Here is a 21,232-nt window from a genome sequence, read left to right as displayed (position 1 = left end):
AGTAGGGAGAGGTGGAACTTTTCAAACAGGTGAAAGAGCCGGGGGAATTGTCTGGCGCTTGCCAGTCACTTGGTGGCTTTGCTGCCCAGCTGTTTAACTTTGATAGGGGCTTCACTTTGTGAATGTCTGTTACTTTTCTAGATCACCTCATGTTTGAATAATGGGATCCCAGATAAACAGCCCCTTCCCGAGGCGGATGAAACAAGTGCTGCACAGCCAGATCAGGTATGTCCTGTACATCTTGCCGATCTGGGAGAGCAGTGGAGAACAGAATGAACAGGAAGGTTTAATCCAACCACAAGTTGTTGGGCTCAATGCAGGCATCACAGAGGGCAGTTCGCAGGACTGTCCAACCTCACAGAGTCAGACTAAGTGATGATAGCAGTGCCTGGTTTAAAACAAATCAGCAAATGAGGAAGACAAACTCCTGGCTGTTAACACTGCAAGAAGGCTTGCTTCACCAGTGCCGATTTCGTCAGTGATAGGATTAGCATCACCCCACCTTAACTTCATGCTACAGTTCTGGATTTCCTCTGTGAAGCTTCTGCTGTGGTATTTCTTTTGCATTTGTTTCCTTTTCATCTCTATCATTTGAAATGTATTCTCACGTGATTTTGGTATGTCCATCTTCAGATGCCTTCCAAGGCCTGGTTCACCATGCACTGTAAATTTTGCTCTTCTAAGGTATCTAAAACTGCTATCCTCAAATTAGTGATCTTCACAAACCTTAAATGCTTGCTGAGATAGTCTAGGGACAGCAATTGTGTCCTGCATTGCAATAGAGCACCAAGCATGGCTGTGATCCTAGCTGTTAGCTACGGATACCAGTTGTTCGGCTTGTCTCTATTCTGTCCAGAATTATTCAGCTTGCTCAAGGGCTGACAGTTGAGTTGATCAATGCTGGCCAGTGATACTGTTGGCATTGCATGTCTTATACCATCAGTCTCCTAAGCTTTGTCAATAGCAGCACTGCTCTCAGTGCTGCCCTGGGAAACTGTGCAGGTTGACAGAGCAGTGACAGGAGGCATGATGGGTTTCCAAGTTGAAATCAGATTTGTATGAGCATGCTTAAGCAAGTGGAGAGCAGCCCCATCCCACTCAGTAATCCATTAAACTGTTTTAGGCGGGATCTATGTGTTCAATTAATTAATTGACCTCTTGCACTCTCTTCACAGCTTTTGATAAATTCCAGTGATGATGTAGCTGCTGTTTCCTCCTCTTCAGCCTTTTTTGACAGCCTTGTCCCACAGAATATGAACACATTGGAGATTCCTGTCACAGGAGGTATGTTACATGAAATGTGTTTCTGCCCTCTTAGGAAAAGGGGAGCGGAGGGAAGACCAGAAAATTAGAGATACTGGGAAGAATCTGGTCCGCTCCAGCAGATGGATACTTTTTGAACACATGACCCATCCCAGTGTCATGCAATATCTCTCAGCGTTGTGCAAGGAAATACTCTTCAGAGATAAGAAACCCATTAAAAGTATAGAATAATGGTGTAGAGGATAGAAGACTTACTGTCAAGCCAGTGGTTTTTTTTTTAAAGTGCAAAACCTGATTTGGGTTTCCAAATCTTCTTTTAGCTGGGCTTCTATATGTTATTGTTTTCTTACTGTCTGCTCTTTAAAATGAGCATCATCAATGCATCTGGATGGTGCCCCTGTGGTTTAACTCTGCTTTTCACCTCTGTAGATACGGATGGACTCATCAGCCAAGCCCTTTTGCTGGGGAATTTCCGGGGCGCAGTGGAGCTGTGCATGCGGGCAGAGCGCTTTGCAGATGCCATCATCTTAGCTATAGCTGGTGGGGAGAACCTCCTAAAGGAGACCCAGAAGCGCTACTTTGCCAAGCATAAGACAAAACTCTCCCTGGTAAGTGACAGTTTTGTGTACCTACTGAGCAGGGGAAGGCGTGTGATACCTTGGCAGACGTTTGTCCAAATATGTGTGGAAATGCTGTAGCAGGAAGTAGAATGGCAGCAGAATCTGTGCATATTCTCTTGGCTAGACGTTTACTCAAATCTCTTGGCAGTTTTATGACAAATTCATGTTGCCCACCTAGAATATGTGTGTTCTCTGTTCCTTTTTTTCTTTTAGTATAATGGTTTCTGCCTCAGCTCCCTATGCTTGTAACCTGTGGCGCATACTGACCCTTTACAGTTCAGCTGGGAAGGTCATAGCTCATTAATTGACAAAGGAGGAACTGTAACAAGGGTTGGGATATCCTAACACTGTATTCCCAGTCATACTAGCTAGTCATTCCTAGTCATACTAGCTGCTCTGAAACAGGATATGTGTTAGATGGATCTTTAGTCTTGCCTAGTGTGGCTGTTGCCATATTCTCTTAAGTGCTTTGTTGGGCTTTTTGACTTTCTTTGGAGGCATCGGGTTCCAGTTACCATAAACATTATGATACTGAGACTGGTGGACCTTAATGTACAGTGAGGTAGTTGCTGCATAGTGAGAAGTGTGCCTGAAAGTGAGCTATCCCTGTGGGTGCACTTGCTTAAGCAGTCAGCTTATCTTTGTCTTCAGTGACTGAAAGGCCTTCTGCTTCCCTTACAGCTGCTTTCCTCCATTGTGCAGCAGAACTGGAAAGATATTGTTTGCAGTTGTGATCTACAGAGCTGGAAGGAGGCACTGGCCATCTTGTTAACCTACTCAAAGCATGAGGACTACACCCAGCTTTGTGGTATGCAGCGTACTATGTTTTGATATGATTTCCCTTAGAGGAACGCAACTCTGTACAGCTTACAGAAAAAAGTGGATACTGTTGAGGAAGAAAGCAGTCCTTACTCGTTACAGCTAGCTGGAACTTATTAAATAGGTGTGCACTGTTGAGTTAGGAGAACTATACTCACACCGTAGCGGAGAGTCATAGTGTAAGGTTACATATGCTGATATTTCCTGTCACCTCTACCAACAGCATGGAAAAAAAACAGGATAGGCACTAGACTGAGACAACAAGAGGGTGATATTTAGTATTTTATTCTGGGGAGAAAGGGATTTCCTTGACAGTAAAAGCTCAGGTGGCTTCACTCCGTCTGAAAGAGGTTTACCATTCCAGCATATTCCCTTTCCTTTTAAGCTCAGAAACAGAAGTTAATGAATGTTTGATGGCTTCAGTAATTTCCTCAGTCTTTTCAGTAGTCCAGCATGCTCAGCAGCTGGTTGTTCTGAGAGTCAGACTTTAGGGACAATCTAGTGACTGAATCTGATGAAGTTACTCGTGTTGCTTAGGTGGGAACTAGCCCCTGGCTGATGGGAACAGCCAAGTGCTGTTGGAGAAATGCCAGCTCTTTATACAAGTAGGATGATGCAACCTGAAATGCAAGAGAACATGACATCTTTTACAGACCAAATTGCAGGCGTGGAAAGTGGCGGTGGCGATGGTGAGATAGCTCCAGCTCACTTTCGTCTCCTAGCATTTGCTAAACATTGACAACTGCCAAATTACTAGCTGTCCCTGGTACTGTTGCCTGGGGATTCCCACACCTCTTTGGAAAAAAAAATAAGCATTGGATTTTTTCACTGAATTCATCTGTCATTTTTAGGGGGTTTTCATTTTTTTATATTTCTGGGCAGACATAAATATTGGCAGATGTATAAAAAATTACTTCTTTTTTCAACCCAGTTGTCTTTGGGATTCCATAGTGATGCCCATTTCTCTATGTTATCCAAGAATTAGGTGGAGATCCAAAGCTGTCAACACCTTTTCATGCCAAGCCAGAGAAGGATTGATTGCTAAGAGATGAGCATTGGGGTTAATGAGCTCTTCAGAAAGAGAGCGTGCTAAATGTTGGCTGTATTGCTTCCTCTCTAGACATGCTGGGTGCCCGTCTAGAGTCGGAGGGAGATGCAGCCCTGTCCAATGATGCCTGCCTCTGCTATATCTCATCAGGCAATGTGGAGAGGTTGGTGGAATGCTGGGTAAAAAACCATGAGACTTCATCACCACTTGCCCTGCAGGTACAGGTGCTATAATGTTGGTTTGACTCCTCTTTAGGCCAGTCTGGTAGCCCTGATCTGTTTTCATTGTCCCATCAAACAGAGTATCTGGCTTCCAGCAGACAGTCGAATCCTGTTTGTAGTCGCCAAGGTATCTCCTTCTAGGCTGGATTACGAGCTTACATCTAAAGAAGGCTTGTACCCTTAAACATTAAGGGTTTGTGTGTTTAGAGAGTACGGATTACCTGGCACATAAATCCAGCCATGGACAAGAGTTACGGCCTGCCCGCCTATCTTTGCGTACCGATACAATCTCTGAGCTTCCTTTTAGTCAGGGAAGTTTCGACTGTACCTGTTTTCTTATTGGTAATCACCTGGGAGTACATTTGCTGCTGCACTTATCATGTCTAACTGTAATGCTCCAGTTATCTGGCTGTACCTTCAGAACAGCCTCTGGCAAAATAAAATAACATCTAGACTGTTTTATTCCCCCTGCGAGTAGAATGATCATGAATGGGAAGTCGTAGCTTGCAGATGAATTAGGGTTTCCAAGCCAGTGTTTTACCTGCCTGTTACACTTAAACAGGTTCTGGCTAGGTCACTAACCCCTGTTGTGTCCACTAGTTGCTAGAATGAACTAGACAAGTCTTCTACTTGGGTGTCTGCACATATTGCCCTCTGCTACGGAGTTCCCTGGTTTTGAAACCCCGCTAGTGAATAACAGCAACAAAAAGGCATCTTCAGCATTCCTGGTGGTGTTTGAAATGGGCCTCCTCCCAGTTATCAGCTAACGATGCATGTATCGTTCTACAGATATAAATGTTACTTTGATTTCTAGGAGGTGAAGGAGCTTTGAATAACTGTTTGTCAGCAGTATGAGTTTTTTCTGGTGAATATTTCCTGATACGGTTTTAATCCTTCCTCTTCTGAGCTGGTAGCTTGTAACTCCTGGAGTTACAGTAGTAACTTCCTAGTAAAAAGATCACAGTTGATTGGAACGTCCTTGTGGCGTCTAATTTTATTTTTTCCCTTACCATACAAGTAGCAGTGTCAGAGTTTGCTTCCTGGTTCCTGTTTTTCTCCACAAAGCGCACCTGAGGAAACAGTAATCAGTGGTAGTATCTGGTAGAGAGTGGAGTAACTTCTGTTGACAGTGGACCAGATGTCAGTTGAAAGTGGGGAAAGCCATCTGGTATTGTCTCACCATGAGATGGACCAGTAAAGCAAGTCAGATTCCAAGTGGTCTGTTTCTTCCCTCCCCCTGTCTTATTCAGGATCTCATAGAGAAGGTGATGGTGCTGAGCAGGTCCATTGAGATGCTCCGAGGCACAGCAGGACCAGAACCAGGCCCTGTCTTGGCAGAACGAGTCACCCAATATGCCAGTCTCCTGGCATCACAAGGATGCTTGGCAGCCGCAATGAATTACCTACCCAACAGCTCTGAAGAGGTGAGTGAGAAATGAGTTGCTGTGGGAAAGAGTAGTACGTGGGGAAAAATTATACTTTGTATGAGATCTCTCTTGTACAGAAAACTCGGGTTTTGACATGCATCAGGACTTAAGGTTTCACCTGAATCACGGTAGCTTGAGAGCAGAGGCATGGTTTGTTTGGGTTTTTTTCCAGGACACAGCTTTTGTCTTAATTTGCTTTTTCTTTGTCATGGCTTTGATTCAGGGAAAAGAAAGGGAGCTATGGAACTGTAAAATGTTTCCTGGAGAACAATGCTGGGAAGCAAGCTCTCCAGTGAAGCTGCATCTATTACTGAAACTAACTGGTAGAAGAAGGAAGTGGGGAGGTCACCTTGTATTTTGAAACAAAACTGTCTAGTTCCCAAACATGGGTAGTGATTGGGGAGGGAAAAGTCTAAAGATTGGAGGAAGGATCAGTGAGACTTCATCTGCCTGGGAATACGACAGGTGATGTCCCAGACTGTTGTTTACAGTTTGGGGTTTTTTTTCCTGGTGGCTATTGGGGAAATGGTTAATTTTGCAGGTTGATGCTCAGTGCTTTGGGTCAGGGTCTGCTTTGAATGCCTCCCCAAGCACCTTCCATCTGAGGTTCTGAAGACGCTTCTCCTAAAGCATAGTTTGTTTCAGCTCCTGATTGAACAGCTCCGAGACCGGCTTTTCCATGCTCAAGGAGAGAATGTGGGTGATCAGCAGCCACCCCCTTTTCCCTACACTCGTGTCAATGTAGGTATCATGAAACACACATCTCCATCAGCCAAGGGTGGTTCCACCTCTGAAGGAGCAGCCCACAAAACAGGTCCCAGACATCCAGAGAAGGTAGGCCTTAAGCTCGTGTTCGTGGCTTGGGGAGAGGGAGGGAGGCTTACTAGGTTGTGGGAGGCATGTGAAGTAATATGAGATGATGCAGATTGCAGGTGTTGAGGAACTCATCAGTGATGTTCTTCACTGGAGCAAACACAAGCTCTGTGATAATCCAAAAGCAGGCTGGCTGGTATATTTTTGCAAAGCCCTGTCCCACATGCAGTCACTGGAGGAGACTTACAAATGTAGTGGTCCACTGAGATCTGTCATACAGAGGGAAAAGAGGGCTATGGTTCGCTCTCCTATGCCCATCTCACCCTCACATCTTGGTAAAATTAGTGTAGTATGGCTTAATCTCAGCTCTTCCACAAGAAAACTGTTCAGAAAGTTTTGCTTCCAGACTCTATTACTTCATTATTATTCCTTCATTATTTCCTCTGGTTGTGCTTCCAGGAAGTCACTGTATGGGAACTGGCTCCTGAGAACTAATCCTCATGAGAGCCAGAGAATAGTCTGACAAGTGTGGTGCCCAGTTTGTTGAGCAAGTTCTGTGGTGGGAAAGGCCTTTGATCCAGTCCATCCAGGGCGCTGACTGCTTCAGCATGTTCCCTTGCCCGAGAAGTGACAGGGATAGAAAGTGCATCTGCCTGTGTGTGTATGCACACGACTGTGTTGGCTATTTGCAAGTTCTTTCTTTCTTTAGTTGCAGCCCAGCTATCAGTCATCATTTGCACCTTCAGCACCTTCTCAGCCTTCAGTGCCTTCTCTCTTCACGCCTCAGCCAGTGCCAGTGATGTCTATGACACCTCACTACATTGCCCCTCCCCAGGCCAGTACGGGTCCACAAGCAAGTGTCTATTCCAGAGGGCCCCCGTACCCACAGTACAACTTGGGCTTGGTTCCAGCAGCCGTTTCAGGGCCAGGTAAGCATCGTCTTATAGTCATGTGCATTCTCCAGGTTTTCTTACACTAAAACCTCGAACACAGATGGCTGCTCTACTTTCTTCCTCACATGCTTATTGCACTTGCAAAGAACAAGCCAGCTGTCTGAGAGGCTCCTCAGTGCTTCTTACATATTGAGTTCTAGCAACTGTTGCTGCACGTCCACTGATATTAAGCATGTATAGAGGTGGAGAAGACACAGCTAACTTTGTGGCAGAGTTTGACTGGTGTATCCTGGGTTATGGAGGATACACCTAGCATGGGTATTCTAGGGTATGCCTTGGAAAAGGGCAGACTTCCTAGCATGAAGGAGAGCATCAGAATAGTTTGCACATGAAACAAGTGATGCTGATACACTCTTTCTCATTTGTAGCTGTGTCACAGTCTCAGCCATTCGGACCAGGGGGAGTCAGATCTGTTGGTCCTGCTTCCTTCCCCAGTCAGCCTTCTCTGCCAGGACAGTCCATGCCCATGACATCTCCTGGTGTTCCACCACCTGGATCTACCCTCTTCACTCCAGCCACAGTCCCATCGTCTCAGCTTCCTGCAGCCTGTCCTCTCCCTGTGGCAAGCCAGTCTCCTCTAGGTTTCTCTTCAACACCTTTCAACTGCCCCATGAACATGGGTTACCCTCAGGGAGGTCCTGGAGCTCCATCTACTAAGCCTCTGCCAGCAGCCAGCATTCCTCCACCTCCCACAGGTATGTACTGCTTGTGTGACTTATGTGTCCAGGACACTCCTGGATGGGGTTTGCAGTACATCATGGAAACGGACCTTCTGAGGTCTGGTCTGTGACCATAAAGGCTGCGTGTGGTGCTGAGGGTAACCTTACAGGTACATTGTGCTGAGTCTTGCTGTGGTGGTGAAACATAATAATGATGACTGTTTCATTTGGCATGTTCAGCTGCGCTGTCCCCTAGGCTGTGGTCACAAGATGCTGTCTCTTCAGGTCCCCAGTGCACCCTGAGTAGTCATCCACTGTGGAGGCATCTGCTCTGACTGAAAGGGGGGTGATTGCCAGGGACCGCCTGGTGGAATACTTGCTGATCTTACCTCTGCTTATGGAACTTACAGAAATGCATTTGAAATGCTGGAAGAGCAGGGTGCTGCTTCTCTGTCCATGGGATACCCCTTGCTTAGTTTCAGGATAAAATTCCTCTGTCTGCTGTGCTCGACTTCTCCCCGTTACTTCCTGTTGCCATAAAGTGCTTGCCTGGGAATCACTTCTGGATTCCTCTGTGCAGTGCTCTAGACCTGGAGCCTTTCTCCTCTGGGTCTGTCATTTGAATCCAGCCCAGCTTGCAAGTACTGTCAAGTCCTTGCTAGCATGATGAAGAAAAAGAGCGCTGTTGGACCTAGTTCCCAGTGGATGGGCATTGCCTCTTTCTGTTTCCCACAACATCACCACCTCTGGTGCTTGTTAATTCTTTGCTGTCTCAGGAGCCAGGTTTAACCAGGCTGTGGAGATCCCTAAGAGCAAGGCTGGCAATCCTTAGATTTTTGAGCAGATGCTTCTCCAAGCCACTCGTCTTCTGAGAGTGAAGGAACTGAGCCTTTGAGGTTTGCCTCCACCTGGAATCATTTGCTGAGTTGTGTTTAATCAAGGATAACTTGGTTAAACAACTTCACTGTCTGAAGCATGTGGGGACTACACACAAAGGCTCTAAGCTAAGGCTGGACAAATTCCCTCCGAACAGCTATCGGGGATAGTAGTCTAAGGGCATTACTCACTGAGTAAAAGCTGTTGGTGATGATGACTCTCCCACCCTGCCTTGATTTTCAGGTTTCTTCCCTTGGCTAGATCCCCACGCAGATCATGCAGGTAGTACCCAGCCAAGCCTCCAGACCTGTGGGCGAGGCAATGTTGCTGCTTCCAGTGAAATGTGGGGTGTGTGCGCACGTCTTCTGGTGTGTGCATGCGTGCATGCTTGTTGCTGTTTGTTGTTTCCTTGCATGCCTGGGGGGCTGTACTGCTGGGGTAGTGGACATACTTGACCTGAGGACTAGTAGGTGACAGTTGGGGATGTTGGAAGCGAAATGAAAGCACTGTGCCCTTACTGATGAGTTTGGGTACAGAAAGCAGGGGCTCCGGCTTCTGCCTTCTCTACTGTCCTCCAGTCCTGGAGGAATTGGAGCTTTCACAGTCTCTGTGTCCTATGAGGCAGTTGCTGGGTCAGCAGGACAGGGAAGCAGCCCCTTTTCCTTTCTTGGTTCTCTAGGCAAGGAACAGGCCAGTGGTTCTAACTCATCTCTTGTTTTCTCCCTGTTACACTCCCAGCCTTACGCATGGCTTTACTTGCACTTGTGCTTCCTCCAGGTGTTTCGGAAGAGGTGGGTCCCAACATGAGCAGTGATGAAGTAGAGCTTCCCAAGCAGAATTTGGGGGCCCTTTTCTGAGGGGAACTGGAAAGGCCTTTTGGCTTTATTTACAGGGCAAGGTTTGGCTTTGAATCTCAGTCCATCTGCAGGGGAGAATTTGGACCATAGTGGTTTTCTGATTGATGCTTTGTACTGATTTCTCTTCTTGGCATTCGTTGATCGTGAAGAGTAGGTATCTTCCAGTCTACGTTGTCAGTGGGTTAAGGCTCAATGCTTAGTGGTCTGTCTCTGCACAGTGACTACTGCTTGCACCAAAGTCCATCTGCCAGACACGAAAGATTATCTAGGGAGTCTCAGCTTTAGGAAATCCAAGTATTCAGTAGCCACTTACACCACCAAGCAAGCTTTGCTGTGTGGAGTGGGACTCTAGAAAGGGAGTTGTCCCTTCAGCAGAGAAACGAAAGACCCCAGTGTTTCCCTCTTAGAGGAAAGATGATTTCATGGCAAGGATTTCAAGCACTTCCTCAGGTTGAGGGAATTTGCTGCTGGGAAGTTCCCTTCTCCTGGTAGCACTTACCCACAGTTTTAGTGGCAGCATATGGCAGGCCCAGATCAGCAGTGCAAACTGGCTTCCTTGAGAGTGCTTTCTTGCCTGTTATTGCTGTTCTAGTTTTGATGGATACTTTTCTTTAGCCTGGAAGGGGGCTGTAAGATCACTCAATCTGACTGGCCGAACTTGCTTGCTTTGGAAATTCCTGAATGTGATCTGAACAGCTCATGAACACATTCTCACTAGCACAATGAAGAGAGATCTCCACTTGCAGAGGTCTCATGCTCCCGGGGAGCATCAGGGACAGGGTGAAGAGCAGCAACGTCTTGGCTGATCTCCTTTCTGGTCGGGATAATCCCTCACTCCAGCCTGTGACAGTCTTGTTTTTTCTAGGACTGGCATTGCTGGAGACTGCTGCCATGGGGCACTGGTATGGGGTTGGTGAGAAATGCTCTTTCACAAGTAGCGTAGGCAAGATAGTCAGCTTCATCCCAGCAAAATGCAGCAGCGTCCTGTTGTCTCGCGTCTGATGATTGAGTGCCTGGCTTAAGGACTGTGATTTAAATAGCTGTTTCCTGTGAGGATTCAGAGTGCCACTGGGTTGGAATAGTGCCAAGGACTGCTAGGCCACAGGCTTGGTGGGGGCCAGCAGAGTTCTAGGGCACAGAATCCCCAAGCTAGAAAGAAGTGCCAACTTAATTAAACTACTGATCCAAACTCATCAGAGAGCAAGTCTTGAAATCATGGGAAAAGGGAGGGCAAAAAGAGGCTGCCAGAATTTTAATAATAAAGGTAATTAATGAAGCACCTTTTGCATCTTTCCCCTGTGATTTTTACAGCCCAGTTCAAGATCAGTGGCTCATTAAGTATGGCACTGAGCTCCAGCAATTCTAATATTGCCCCTTAGAATTATGCCACTTTCTCACAGATTATTCCTGTCTCATGGGCTCGAGGTTACTAATACTAGGATGACAAAAGCAGCACTGGGTTTTTTTCTAGAGATGCAGGTACCCTTATAGGACAGCAGCAGACAAGGTAGTTGGAATTTGACCTTTGCAGAATGAAGTGTGGTCGCAAGTCTTGTGATGTCATGTTGTCTGATGGGTTTTTAATTACATGGAGTGAGGTTAGAGGCTAGGTGCCACAAGCGTCTGCTGAGACACCGCTCTGCTCCCAAGGCATTTACTGGTTAAGTCTGTTCTCTTCTAGTTGGGAAGCCAGCAAATTTTGCTTAGCTTTGGTTCTGAAAATTATTTTGGAAGGGGAAAATTTCGGCTGATGCCTAACTTTTCCTGTTTATCCCAGCATCCCGCGTTGCTGTGGACTGCCGCTGTGAGGCACTCCTGGGAGGGCTGGTGAGAAGCCTTCTCTCGCCGTAACGTAGCCCTCGCTGTGGTACCGCGGTGCTAGATTCTGTCTGGGGAACCCCGGGAGCTCCCTGAACACTGATGTGCACAGACATGCAGGTCCCAACCAAGGCTCAGGCCTGACTGTGAGGCTGACTTCTGCAGCCCATGCAGAATGTGAAAAACTCTTTCCAGTGGTGCCCAGTGACAGGACAAGGGGCAATGGGCACAAACTGAGGCACAGAAAGTTCCGTCTGAACATGAGGAAGAGCTTCTTCCCTCTGAGGGTGACGGAGCACTGGAACAGGCTGCCCAGGGAGGTTGTGGAGTCTCCTTCTCTGGAGATATTCAAGACCCGCCTGGACAAGATCCTGTGCAGCCTACTGTAGGTGACCCTGCTTCGGCAGGGGGGTTGGACTAGATGACCCACAGAGGTCCCTTCCAACCCCTACTACTCTGTGATTCTGTGATTGTGAAAGACCTTTCTGTGGGGGAGGGGGTGTGTGCCGGTTCAGTCTGATCAGACATCACCTCATGAAGCCTGTGCCCATACTTGAATGCTAAGAATGCAATTAAGAAAGAGAAAAGGAAGCAAGCGTAGTTCTTGGGCACAGGAGCTGGGCCTGAAATTCCTCGTTTGAAGCGGTCTGAAAATGCAATGATGGGGGAATTGGAGCCATGTGCCCTTTTTGCAGAGGGAAGTTCCAAACCATGCGAGCAACCGTGAATTGTTGCTGTGGCCACCATCTTAACGTCTGACATTTCTGTCATGTTCTCTTTCCTGGCAGCTCAGGAATCTTGGACTGATCCCTCTACTGTAAGAGGAGGCCTTCAAAAGAAAAAGGTAAGCAATATGCGTTGGTTGTCTTTTAGCCAGGGAGCTCCATGCAACAGATGGATTCCTATAAATGCTCCCCATCGCACTCGACAGGTCTCACCCTGTGGTGGTCTGTTTACTTCTGCATTACATGCATAGCTAGGACTAGCGTCTCCGTCATCTTGACCTTTTGCCATACAAACTCTCGTGCCGTTGTCCAGAGTGGCTGTTTTGTAACGTGGTTATCATCTGTGATGCTGCATCCTCTGTCAGTACTTGCCAGGCTGACTGCTGTCACTTGTTGCTAGAAATACAGATTTAACCTTATCCCCTTGCCCACATGCCTCTTCTGACAGTGGCTGGGAGGATCATGCTCCCTTCACACCTGACAGCTGAGGGCAGCATTTCCCCTCAGCATGCTGGGACCCACAGTGATTGTCGTCAGATGCTGATACCAATTGATATGGCACTCCTGCTGAAAGCATTTCAGACAGGCGTAGCTGTGACCTGCCGGCTACGTTGGCCCTGCTGTGCTCTGCCTTGCACTGGAGGACATGCGAGCTGAGCTCTTTTGCAACAAATGCTCTCAGTACCCGGTTTCTATCACTGCTGCCTGCTGGCAGGTGTGACAAGAAGTTTCTTTGGCAGCGTTCCTACCCCCCACTCCTCTTCTTTAGCTTGGAACAGACTTCTCGCCCTTTTTCTGGCAGCATAGCTGGGAACCTGCTTCAGGCTGTGCTCACTACAACAGGATTAGCCTCTTGTTAAAGCCATCTCCTTTTGATCTAGCCCTGTCGGAGCGAATCTGTCCTGACTCTCTGGCTTAGCAGGGGCACGATGAAGTGTTTGCAAGAGGATTCTCCCCCCCTGTCGTAGGATTTTCCCCAACACTTGCTCCGTTGGACACTTTACTGCTGCTAATCTCCACATTCAGGACTCGTGCCGTCGCAGAGCCAAGGCGGCTTTCTGAGGACCAGTGCTTTCAGGGGCAACAGATCTGTTTGATTGAACAATTCCAGAGGAGTTTTCTTGCTGTCGCTCTGACTGTTCATCTAGGATGCAAGAGGAAGGGCCCCACGCTCTGAGTCAGGGGGCTGAAAGAACAGGGATGTGTTACACATCATCTTGAGAACTGGGCACTCTGCAAGTTAGAAAGGAAGTTGAATTTGACTGCGGAGAGTGCAACCAGTCCTCCTTCCTTGGACTTGGTTTTCTTGATTTTTTTTTTTTTTTTTTCTTTCTTTCTGTTTGCTGACAGTTGCCTGAGAAATTTACTCCTCTGGCCCCCATCACAGCTCCAGTAATGAGCCTGCCTGCTGAGCCCCAAGGGATCCATCCTCAGCTGTCCAGGTTGCAGGAATCTGTCCAGTCACCCCCAGGAGCACCCAAGGAAGGCAGCCTGCAGGTACCCAGAGGAAGTGGGGTGTTGCCCAGCCACCAGCTCCTTTTCAAGTAGAAAAACAGCTCAACTTTTGAGATTCTTGTTACCTGGCAGCTGCAGAGCTTGTGTTGCTCCCTAGCCTTTATAAGATGTTTCTGCCTGAGTGTTAGAGGAATTGCCAGGATGGAGAATGACACCTGGGTATGGCTGGGAGAGAGGAAGGGAGGCTGGGCAGGCTGTCAGTCTGCTGGGAGTTTGGAGGCCTGAAGCTATACCACAGTCTGAAGATTATAATCTCACTGTGCTTCCAGGTATTATCTGGGTTTGCAAAGGGGTGGAATTCTTTCTGCTCATAGTTGCAGCAGGCGAACCTGCCTGCTCCAGCCTTTTATGCTCCTGTTGCATTCATTTAGCTGCTGCTCTCTCTGTCAGTATCACCAGCTACCTGTGGAGAGGGTTGAGAGGAAGGAGGTGCCCCCTGAGCACCAGGCTCTGAAGACCACATTTGAAGGGTTGGTGCAACGCTGCTCTGCTGTCGCCGCTGATCCAGTAAGTCCTTCTTTCTCTGATCTTTGGCTTTGTTGCCCTCGTAGATGTTTGATTGGTGCTTCGTTCTTTTGGTTGGGAAAAGGGAGGAAGAGTCTTGTCCTTATAACCAAGTTAATCTCCATCTGCCTCCTTCCTCCGCTTCCGTAGCCTTGTCCATCTCTAAGGAAGTGAGATACATTCTGTAGCATTTATCCACTGCTTCTTTTCGACTCTCTGGAGCAATGGTTTTGTCCTCCTGGCTCTTTTCTCTGAGGAGAGTGGAAGAAATGAGCCAGCTAATTCAGCTTCCTTTTTCACTGGCTTCATCTGTAGGTAGATCCTGCAGAGCTGGTATTACCAGCTGTCCTCAGAGCTTAGAGGGAAAGGCTGCTTCCTGGCAGGAAGAGAAAGCCAGAAAATCTTTGTGCCCGAGTCACTGTAATTTCTCCACCCTGATTCCTGGAAGACTCTTGGCATACATGTCACGTTGCATGAATATATCAGGCTAGACTGTCTGGAAGCAGAATGGCAGTGTTTGCAGCACCGTGTTAGGTTGCTAAATCTTCCCAGAGCTTGGGGGCACCGTGAAGCCTTCCAGAATACCTCTGCTTCGTGGGTGTTGGGATGAGCACTGAGCCCAAACTGCTGTCCCGGAGTCAGACAATTTGTGCGTAGCAGCAGCTTCCGCATGTTTGCTCTGTGCTTTCTGAGAGTGCAGTGTGGCAATTTCTGGGAGAAAACCTGAAGGTTCCCTCTGTGGACAGAAAGGCCTGTTGGTCTGGCCTTAAGCACTCAGCTTACACGGGGGTTGAATAGCTGGTTTGATACAGCAGTGCGATGCCCCTGAGTTCTGAAGGCTGCCAGGCCTGTTCCCAGCATTGCCCAGAGCCAGGCATTTCTATCCACAATATAATTTAACTGCAAGTGGATTATCCAAGGTGGGGTTAATGGGGTCAGTCCCACCAGAGCTGCGGTACTCGGGCCCTTTCCTTGGTGGTTACCTGGAGTGGGAAGGATATTCCCTCTTCTTCTCAAGGAGACCAGGAAGAAGCTGTTGCTTAGGTCAGCCCGGGCTGAGGCTGGCTGAATGCCCCGTGGGTCAACTAGCGGATGTTTCTCAAGCTTTGGCAGTAGTCGTTCTGTCCTGTGGTCTGCGAGCACAGGCACCAGGGAGGAGCCCCTAGGCTAGGAGATGGGAAAAGGGGCAAATCCAGCTTCCTGTCTTGGGGAGACAACGCCTGCATGTATATGTGCAGTGAGGGCGTGGCTGGCTTGTATCACAGTCCTTGAGATGCAGCCGAATTGTATGGTGCTGTGGAAAGAACAGAGGAGGGGAGGGACTGAGTGAGAACAACTTGGTTCTGAGAGAGGTGGCTTTGAAGCTCCGGCAGAGCTAGCAGTACCCATTTCACTTCAGAAAACCCGAAGGAAGCTGGAGGATGCATTGCAGCGGCTTGAGTGTTTGTACGAGAAGCTCCGCGAGCAGGCGGTAAGTAGATGCCACCATTCCCTAGGGTCCAGCCAGGCTCTTTATGCCACCTTTCTACTGGGTTGTGGGCCTTGGTGTCTGTCCCATGCTGACAGCACGTATCCTCCTGAGTGCTAAACCTTATAATGCGCCTTGAATCCAGCCAGCCTTATTTTGTCTTCCTTAACCTTGGCCCAGACATTGTGTAAGGAAAAGCTAGGGAGGTATTTTCAGGGTCCTTTTGTCCCCAGGAACTGTACTGGCAGATAGACAGGTTCCAGACTGGAATGGGTAATTGGAAGTAGTTAAGTGTGAACCTAGGGTAACCTCCAGCTAAGAAAACTCTGGAGCTGCTGGTCGATGCCAGTTGCTGGAGGGATAGCTATCAAGGGAAGAATCCTCTTAACGTATACCCTTGTCCTGAGTGTCCATATTAGGCCTGAACAGAGACAGGATTCTGTGCTAGATGGACCTTTGACCTCCTGAAATACATCAGATATTCAATTAATGGTGAAGTGTCGTTACTTAGGACCTGCATTCACTGTAACCCAGCCTGGGTATTAGATTAATGTTTGTTGTGGGCTGGGAAACCAAAGGAAAAAGCAGGCTGTCCTTCCTGCCAGTGCTTGACTGCACAGGTGCTGTTTGGTGAGGATGAGGTAGAGAACAGGAGGGAGGGGGGCCTGTGTTTCAGTGCTGAGCATGCTGACTCGTTTCTGCTTGCTCCCCACAGCTCTCTCCAACCATCCTCATGGGTCTCCATGAAATTGCCCACTGCATTGAGGCTAGGAACTATCAACAAGGTCTCCTGGTTCATACCCAAGTAGTGAGCAGCAGCAGTTTCAGTGAGGTGTCTGGTTTCATGCCCATCCTGAAAGTCCTCATGACCATTGCTGGCAAGCTGAATGTGTAAAGCATGGAGCAGCTGAAACAGTGCACACTGAGACCTGGTGGACTCTTCACCTAATGATGTGCTGCAGGTTACGGACTCTCCTTCTGACTATGGAGAAATAAGTCTGTACCAGTGCCTGGAGCTGTGCTGGGCCAGCGCGCCTGGCCCCATCCACTCTCCAGACAGCCAACTGGGGCCTGGAACTCCTGGAGACTGTTCTTTCTCTCTCTTCTTTCTCACTAGTCTGAGGCCGCTTCCCAGCCCAAGGATCTCAATTTCAGGCTGTCTAGGTTGCACAGAGATCCTCCCTCTTCCCTGTTTCCCTGGCACAAAGGGGAAACAACTTCCTACCCAGACTGATGTTGCTTTCTTTTTTAGGACGGGGCTGGCACCTGCAGCACCATCACATGGTAGAGGCTCAGGCTCTATTCCCTGCTGCAGTGTAAACTGCCTGAGCGATGGCTGGGCTCCCTTGGGACCTAAGCTGGGGTGTCCCTGTTCTGTTGTGAGGATCTCTCCTCTGGTTCCTCCTCTCTCTTCATTCTTATCCTCCACTCACCCTCTCACCCCTCTGCACCCATATCCTGCTACAACTAGGGCTAACTAACAGACTGCTCTGGGCTAGCTTTGGTTCTCTCTCTCTCTTCTTCACCCAGCCCTTTCTTTTCATAGTCAAGTCTCCTGTTCACCCTCTATCCCCTCTCCTTTATATCGTTTCCCCCATAAGCTGCAGGCTTGAGCTCTTCATGTTTCAGGCCCAGAGCTGATTCCCCTTCCAGCTCCTGGGACTTTCCCATTCAGGAATGCTGGCAAGTTGGACTGCTCTGTGCACTCCTCCCCAGAGGTGGTCACATCCTGTGTTTGGGATGAAAGCTGCACTTTCTGGCTCCTGGCCTTTTGCACTGCCTTTATGTTAGCACAGTTGGCCTTTTGCCCACTGATATTACCTAAAGGCTTGCTACATCAGGCTTCTCAGACAGTCTAAGGGCTTTAAGAGGAACAGGGATTGTTCAGGTCCCATAAAGAATCCCCTAAAGCTACTCTGACCAGCCCAGACTTGAGCAGGGGGAGGCAGCTCATTGCTCCAAGTGTGGTGCATTCATTCTGCCTATGTAACAGATACATGCAAGGGTGGTTCTCAGAGGCCCCTTGGCACTATGGTGGTAGGAACATGCCACAGGAGGTGATGCTGTCAGGTCTCGAGGATATGGCTGTGCTGAGGCTTTTCCTCACTGGCATTTCCTCTGGGGTAAAATAGATGAATGAAGCATATCTGTCCTGGCTAAGTGTGGGAAGGCAGATGGGATTTTAGGGCACATCTGTGTGTGTGTGTGTTTGTGTGTTTGTTTGTATTCCCCTCTCTTCCTCTCTCTCACCCTCTTTCATGCTAACCAGGCAGCGTAATTCTTGGGCCCTAGCTGGGAGCAAGGCTTCTTCCCGATATTTGGCTGCAGCCAGCCCCTGCTTCCTCTGCTTGCTGCTTGAGTGATAATGCCATTGCGGGCTGGTGGTTCAGTGACCGACAGGAATCAGCCTGCTCTACCATGAGACTTAGGAGGGAGGGGGATCGGAGAAGGGAGGGAGAGGACATGTCCCGTTCTCTCCTTTCCAGGTCAAAGTGCCTCCTTGTTGCTGCTGTGTCATTTCTATTGCTGCGGTTTGATGCACTGAGAGATTACAGAACAGTGAAATAAAAGCTGTGTTTTGTGATGCCGCTAGCCTTTTTCCCACAGGCTTGTCACCTCTGGCTACAGGGGACTTCCCTCAATCTGCAGGGCTACCCCCAGGAGCTGAGTTCTCAGCTCTGGTGAGAGGGGGAATTGACAACGGTGTGGGGCACACCAGATTCTGGGCTCTGCTGGTGTGGGCAGCAGCCGTCTTGGTGCAGTGAGACCTCAGGCCTTACCCTAAGGCCGCAGGGTCAGGACACTGATCGTCTCCAGATCACCCACCTCAGATGTGACTGTTCATCGGCATCAGACACGAGAAGGTCCCTGGGATGGCTGAGGTTCTCTTCAGGAATCGCAGCAGTGTTGGGGATTTTACGCTGGATGCTGGAAGTTGGAAATACGTCAGTAAGTAAACAGAGAGCCCTTGATGAGATCCTCTCCTGTTGGAAATCAGTGCCACACCACCGAAACCATGCCACTTAAACTAGCATGAGGATCTGACCTGTGTGGAAATTGGATTTATACTACTGAATTGTCAGTTCTTACCATTAGTTAATAACTCCTGAATCTGTTGGCTGATTTCATTTAAGTTTTTAAGGAGGTAGGAAGGCTGAAGGGAAAGATTGGTACTGAGATAAAGTCAGGGGGGAATCAAACTGGATTCTGCAAAAAGACTGATGTAATCTCAGAATATTTTTGTTTTCTTTTTGCTGTCAGCTGGCTAGTTAGTATATATGTACATGCCAGCCAGTCAGCACACGTGAACTCTGAAACATGCAGGACTGTATTACCTGGCTTGTGTTTGGAGGAGTTGGAAGGAAGTAAATTTTGAGAGAGATTGTTTGGATGGGGAAGATCTGAAGGGCCAATTGCTGGGAAGGGAGCAGGGTTTATGAAGGTTCTGGGGTACTATGGACACAGTACGCACATTAAGGGAAAACCAGCCTGGCAGAGGCAAACACTAAGCGTAAGGGAGCCTTGCAGAGCTTTTGCAGCCTAGTCTGGGGGCAGTTAGCAGCCAGTCTGGCCTCCCAGCTGCCCCCATCAGGCAGATGCAAGTTGATTTTCAGAGGCAGCACCTGTGTTATGGCCCCTTCTGATGCTGAGCAGGTAGCCCTGGAGGCATACTTAATGAGTATATGAGGAAAGTCCTAGCTCTCCGAGCTCATTTAACAAGCCTGGTATTGCTCAGATTGTGCCTTTCTGGATCCAGTTATAATACCCTATGCAGTCCAGGCCCTTGTTTTTCAGCCACTTGTAGGACTGAGAAATAAGCACGGATTTTCCATGTGTTTCTCAGATGCATCTGACTTGACTTCCCTCCAGCATGCACCGCTACTGCTACCCATGGGCACGTGCAGAGGCCAGCTATTTATCCTGCCTTTGCTGCAGGTCCTTCCCGCTTGCCCCCTTGTCCCACTGTTGCTCAGTTTTGCTTCAGGTTTACCCCAGCGAGCACGGTCCCAAAACCCGTGGTCAGGAAACCAGGCAGGAGCAGCAGGGAAACCCGCTTGAGGGTCTTGGAGAGGCTGGTGGCAGGACCCCATCCCTGTGGCCCTGGTACGGTGTTTATCGTCATTAGCCCCGCTGGAAAGCACTCCTCCATTACGGCCCTGTCTGTGCTGGCTGCTGACAGCGTCTGGTCCACGAGCAGCAGCTCCCCAGCCTGGCCTCCTCCCCTGCGGGCCCACGCTGCCGCAGCGTCCCTGCGCTGATCGGTGGGGCACACGGCGTCTGCTGGGCCAGGAGGCCTCCAGGTTGGGGGGGCTGAAGGGAAGGGTCTCTGCTGGGCGAGGAGGCCTGTGGGTCGGCAGAGAGCTGGGGGGGCTGAAGGGAAGGGTCTCTGCTGGGCGAGGAGGCCTGTGGGTCGGCAGAGAGCTGGGGGGGGCTGAAGGGAAGGATGCCTGGGCGCAGGGAACGGAGCCCTAATCCTGCTGCAGATAACAGCGTCTCTGCCGGCTGGGCTGGTGTGTGTTTGGGGGAGCTGGAGGGGCAGAGATTGTTAGGCAGTATTTGTTTGTAAAGCCACTTGCTCTGAAGATAATGCTTGCACTAACTTCTATTGAGGGAGTAGTGTGAGTCCCCACAAAGTCCTTTCCCAAAGTGTCTTTGAAGCCAAGAACCCATTGAAAGGAAGAAAGGCCGAGAGAGGGGATTAGTTTGTTCAGCAGCTGTGAATTTCAGTGGGAGGCTGATGAACTCCAAAGTCTTTGTTGGGATTTTTTTTGTGAGGAGCCCGGCTGGAGGGAGAGACCCACACAGGGCCGCGGCCTCAGACAAGAAGGAATCCGAAGCGGCAGGGAGCTGTAAACGGGCCACAAGGACTTTTCCCAAACACTTTTCGGAAAAGGTGTTGTGAAGAGAGCGGAGGGGGATTAGCATGTGAAATGACACTTTCCATTGACTCCACAGAGGGGAGGGGAAAAGGGCTGGCTGGCTGATTTATTAGCATTTTGTTCCCTGCTCTGTTCTGCTGCCCCAGCAGCCCCCCTCCTCCCTGAGCCTTCTGAAGAGGTTTGGGTTGGGAAGGGGAGCGGGGGGGCTGCCTGTTTGTGTGTCATCTGGGCGAAGGTGACCACCTGGGAAGCTGAATGTAAATATTTCTCCTCTGAGGAATGTGCCTTCATTAAACCGACATGAATACATGGAAGCATCCAATCCTGCCGCACAATGGCAGCAGTGCCTTTAGGCTCAGGGCTCCTGGCGCTGGGGAGGGGGGACCCCTCCGGGCCCCGACCTGCTGCTGAGGTCAGCACATTTTGCAGCTGCCCCGTCGCCATTTTCCCCCAGAGAAAGCCACGTCCCTGCCTGTGATGCTTCCCGCACGTCCCCTTCCCCGACAGTGTCACCGTGCCCAGCAGCACGGCCTGGGCTGTGCCATGGCTTGCGTGGGGCAAAAATCTTGGCAGGGAGGGATAGGGTAGCGCAGCCTGCTGCATACGGGGGAGGAAGCGGGAAACACCTTGCCGATCTTCTCCTCTTCCTGTGTTTCCACGTGGCTGGGGAATGGGGGCACAGGGGGATAAGGCGGGTGGAAGATGTCCTCTCTGCCGGGCCGTCACCCTCAAGCCAAGGGCTTTCCCTGTGGGGCGAGAGGCTCTC

General features: G+C 49.3%; 1 protein-coding gene across 4 annotated transcripts in view; it reads left to right on the top strand.

Moving 5' to 3' along the window:
* The window catches only part of SEC31B (SEC31 homolog B, COPII component), a 36,258-nt gene extending 18,088 nt beyond the window's left edge, over positions 1-18,170 (top strand). For 2 of the 4 annotated variants that reach the window (XM_075422749.1, XM_075422750.1), the window contains exons 13-27: positions 142-225; positions 1,176-1,284; positions 1,693-1,871; positions 2,565-2,691; positions 3,823-3,968; positions 5,222-5,395; positions 6,044-6,232; positions 6,921-7,140; positions 7,533-7,859; positions 8,943-9,047; positions 12,163-12,218; positions 13,450-13,596; positions 14,005-14,121; positions 15,518-15,589; positions 16,302-18,170. In XM_075422749.1, the coding sequence (XP_075278864.1) occupies positions 142-225; positions 1,176-1,284; positions 1,693-1,871; positions 2,565-2,691; positions 3,823-3,968; positions 5,222-5,395; positions 6,044-6,232; positions 6,921-7,140; positions 7,533-7,859; positions 8,943-9,047; positions 12,163-12,218; positions 13,450-13,596; positions 14,005-14,121; positions 15,518-15,589; positions 16,302-16,481 (2,232 nt within the window). In that variant the 3' untranslated portion in view covers positions 16,482-18,170. The remainder of the gene's footprint in view (positions 1-141; positions 226-1,175; positions 1,285-1,692; positions 1,872-2,564; positions 2,692-3,822; positions 3,969-5,221; positions 5,396-6,043; positions 6,233-6,920; positions 7,141-7,532; positions 7,860-8,942; positions 9,048-12,162; positions 12,219-13,449; positions 13,597-14,004; positions 14,122-15,517; positions 15,590-16,301) is intronic. The other 2 variants (XM_075422751.1, XM_075422752.1) reach the window with 2 other exon arrangements.
* The last annotated feature ends 3,062 nt before the right edge of the window (positions 18,171-21,232 follow it).

The sequence above is a fragment of the Opisthocomus hoazin genome, chromosome 6 (genome assembly GCF_030867145.1).
Source record: "Opisthocomus hoazin isolate bOpiHoa1 chromosome 6, bOpiHoa1.hap1, whole genome shotgun sequence".
Classification (NCBI taxonomy): Eukaryota; Metazoa; Chordata; class Aves; order Opisthocomiformes; family Opisthocomidae; genus Opisthocomus; species Opisthocomus hoazin.
This window is presented reverse-complemented; position numbering and strand designations above follow the sequence as displayed.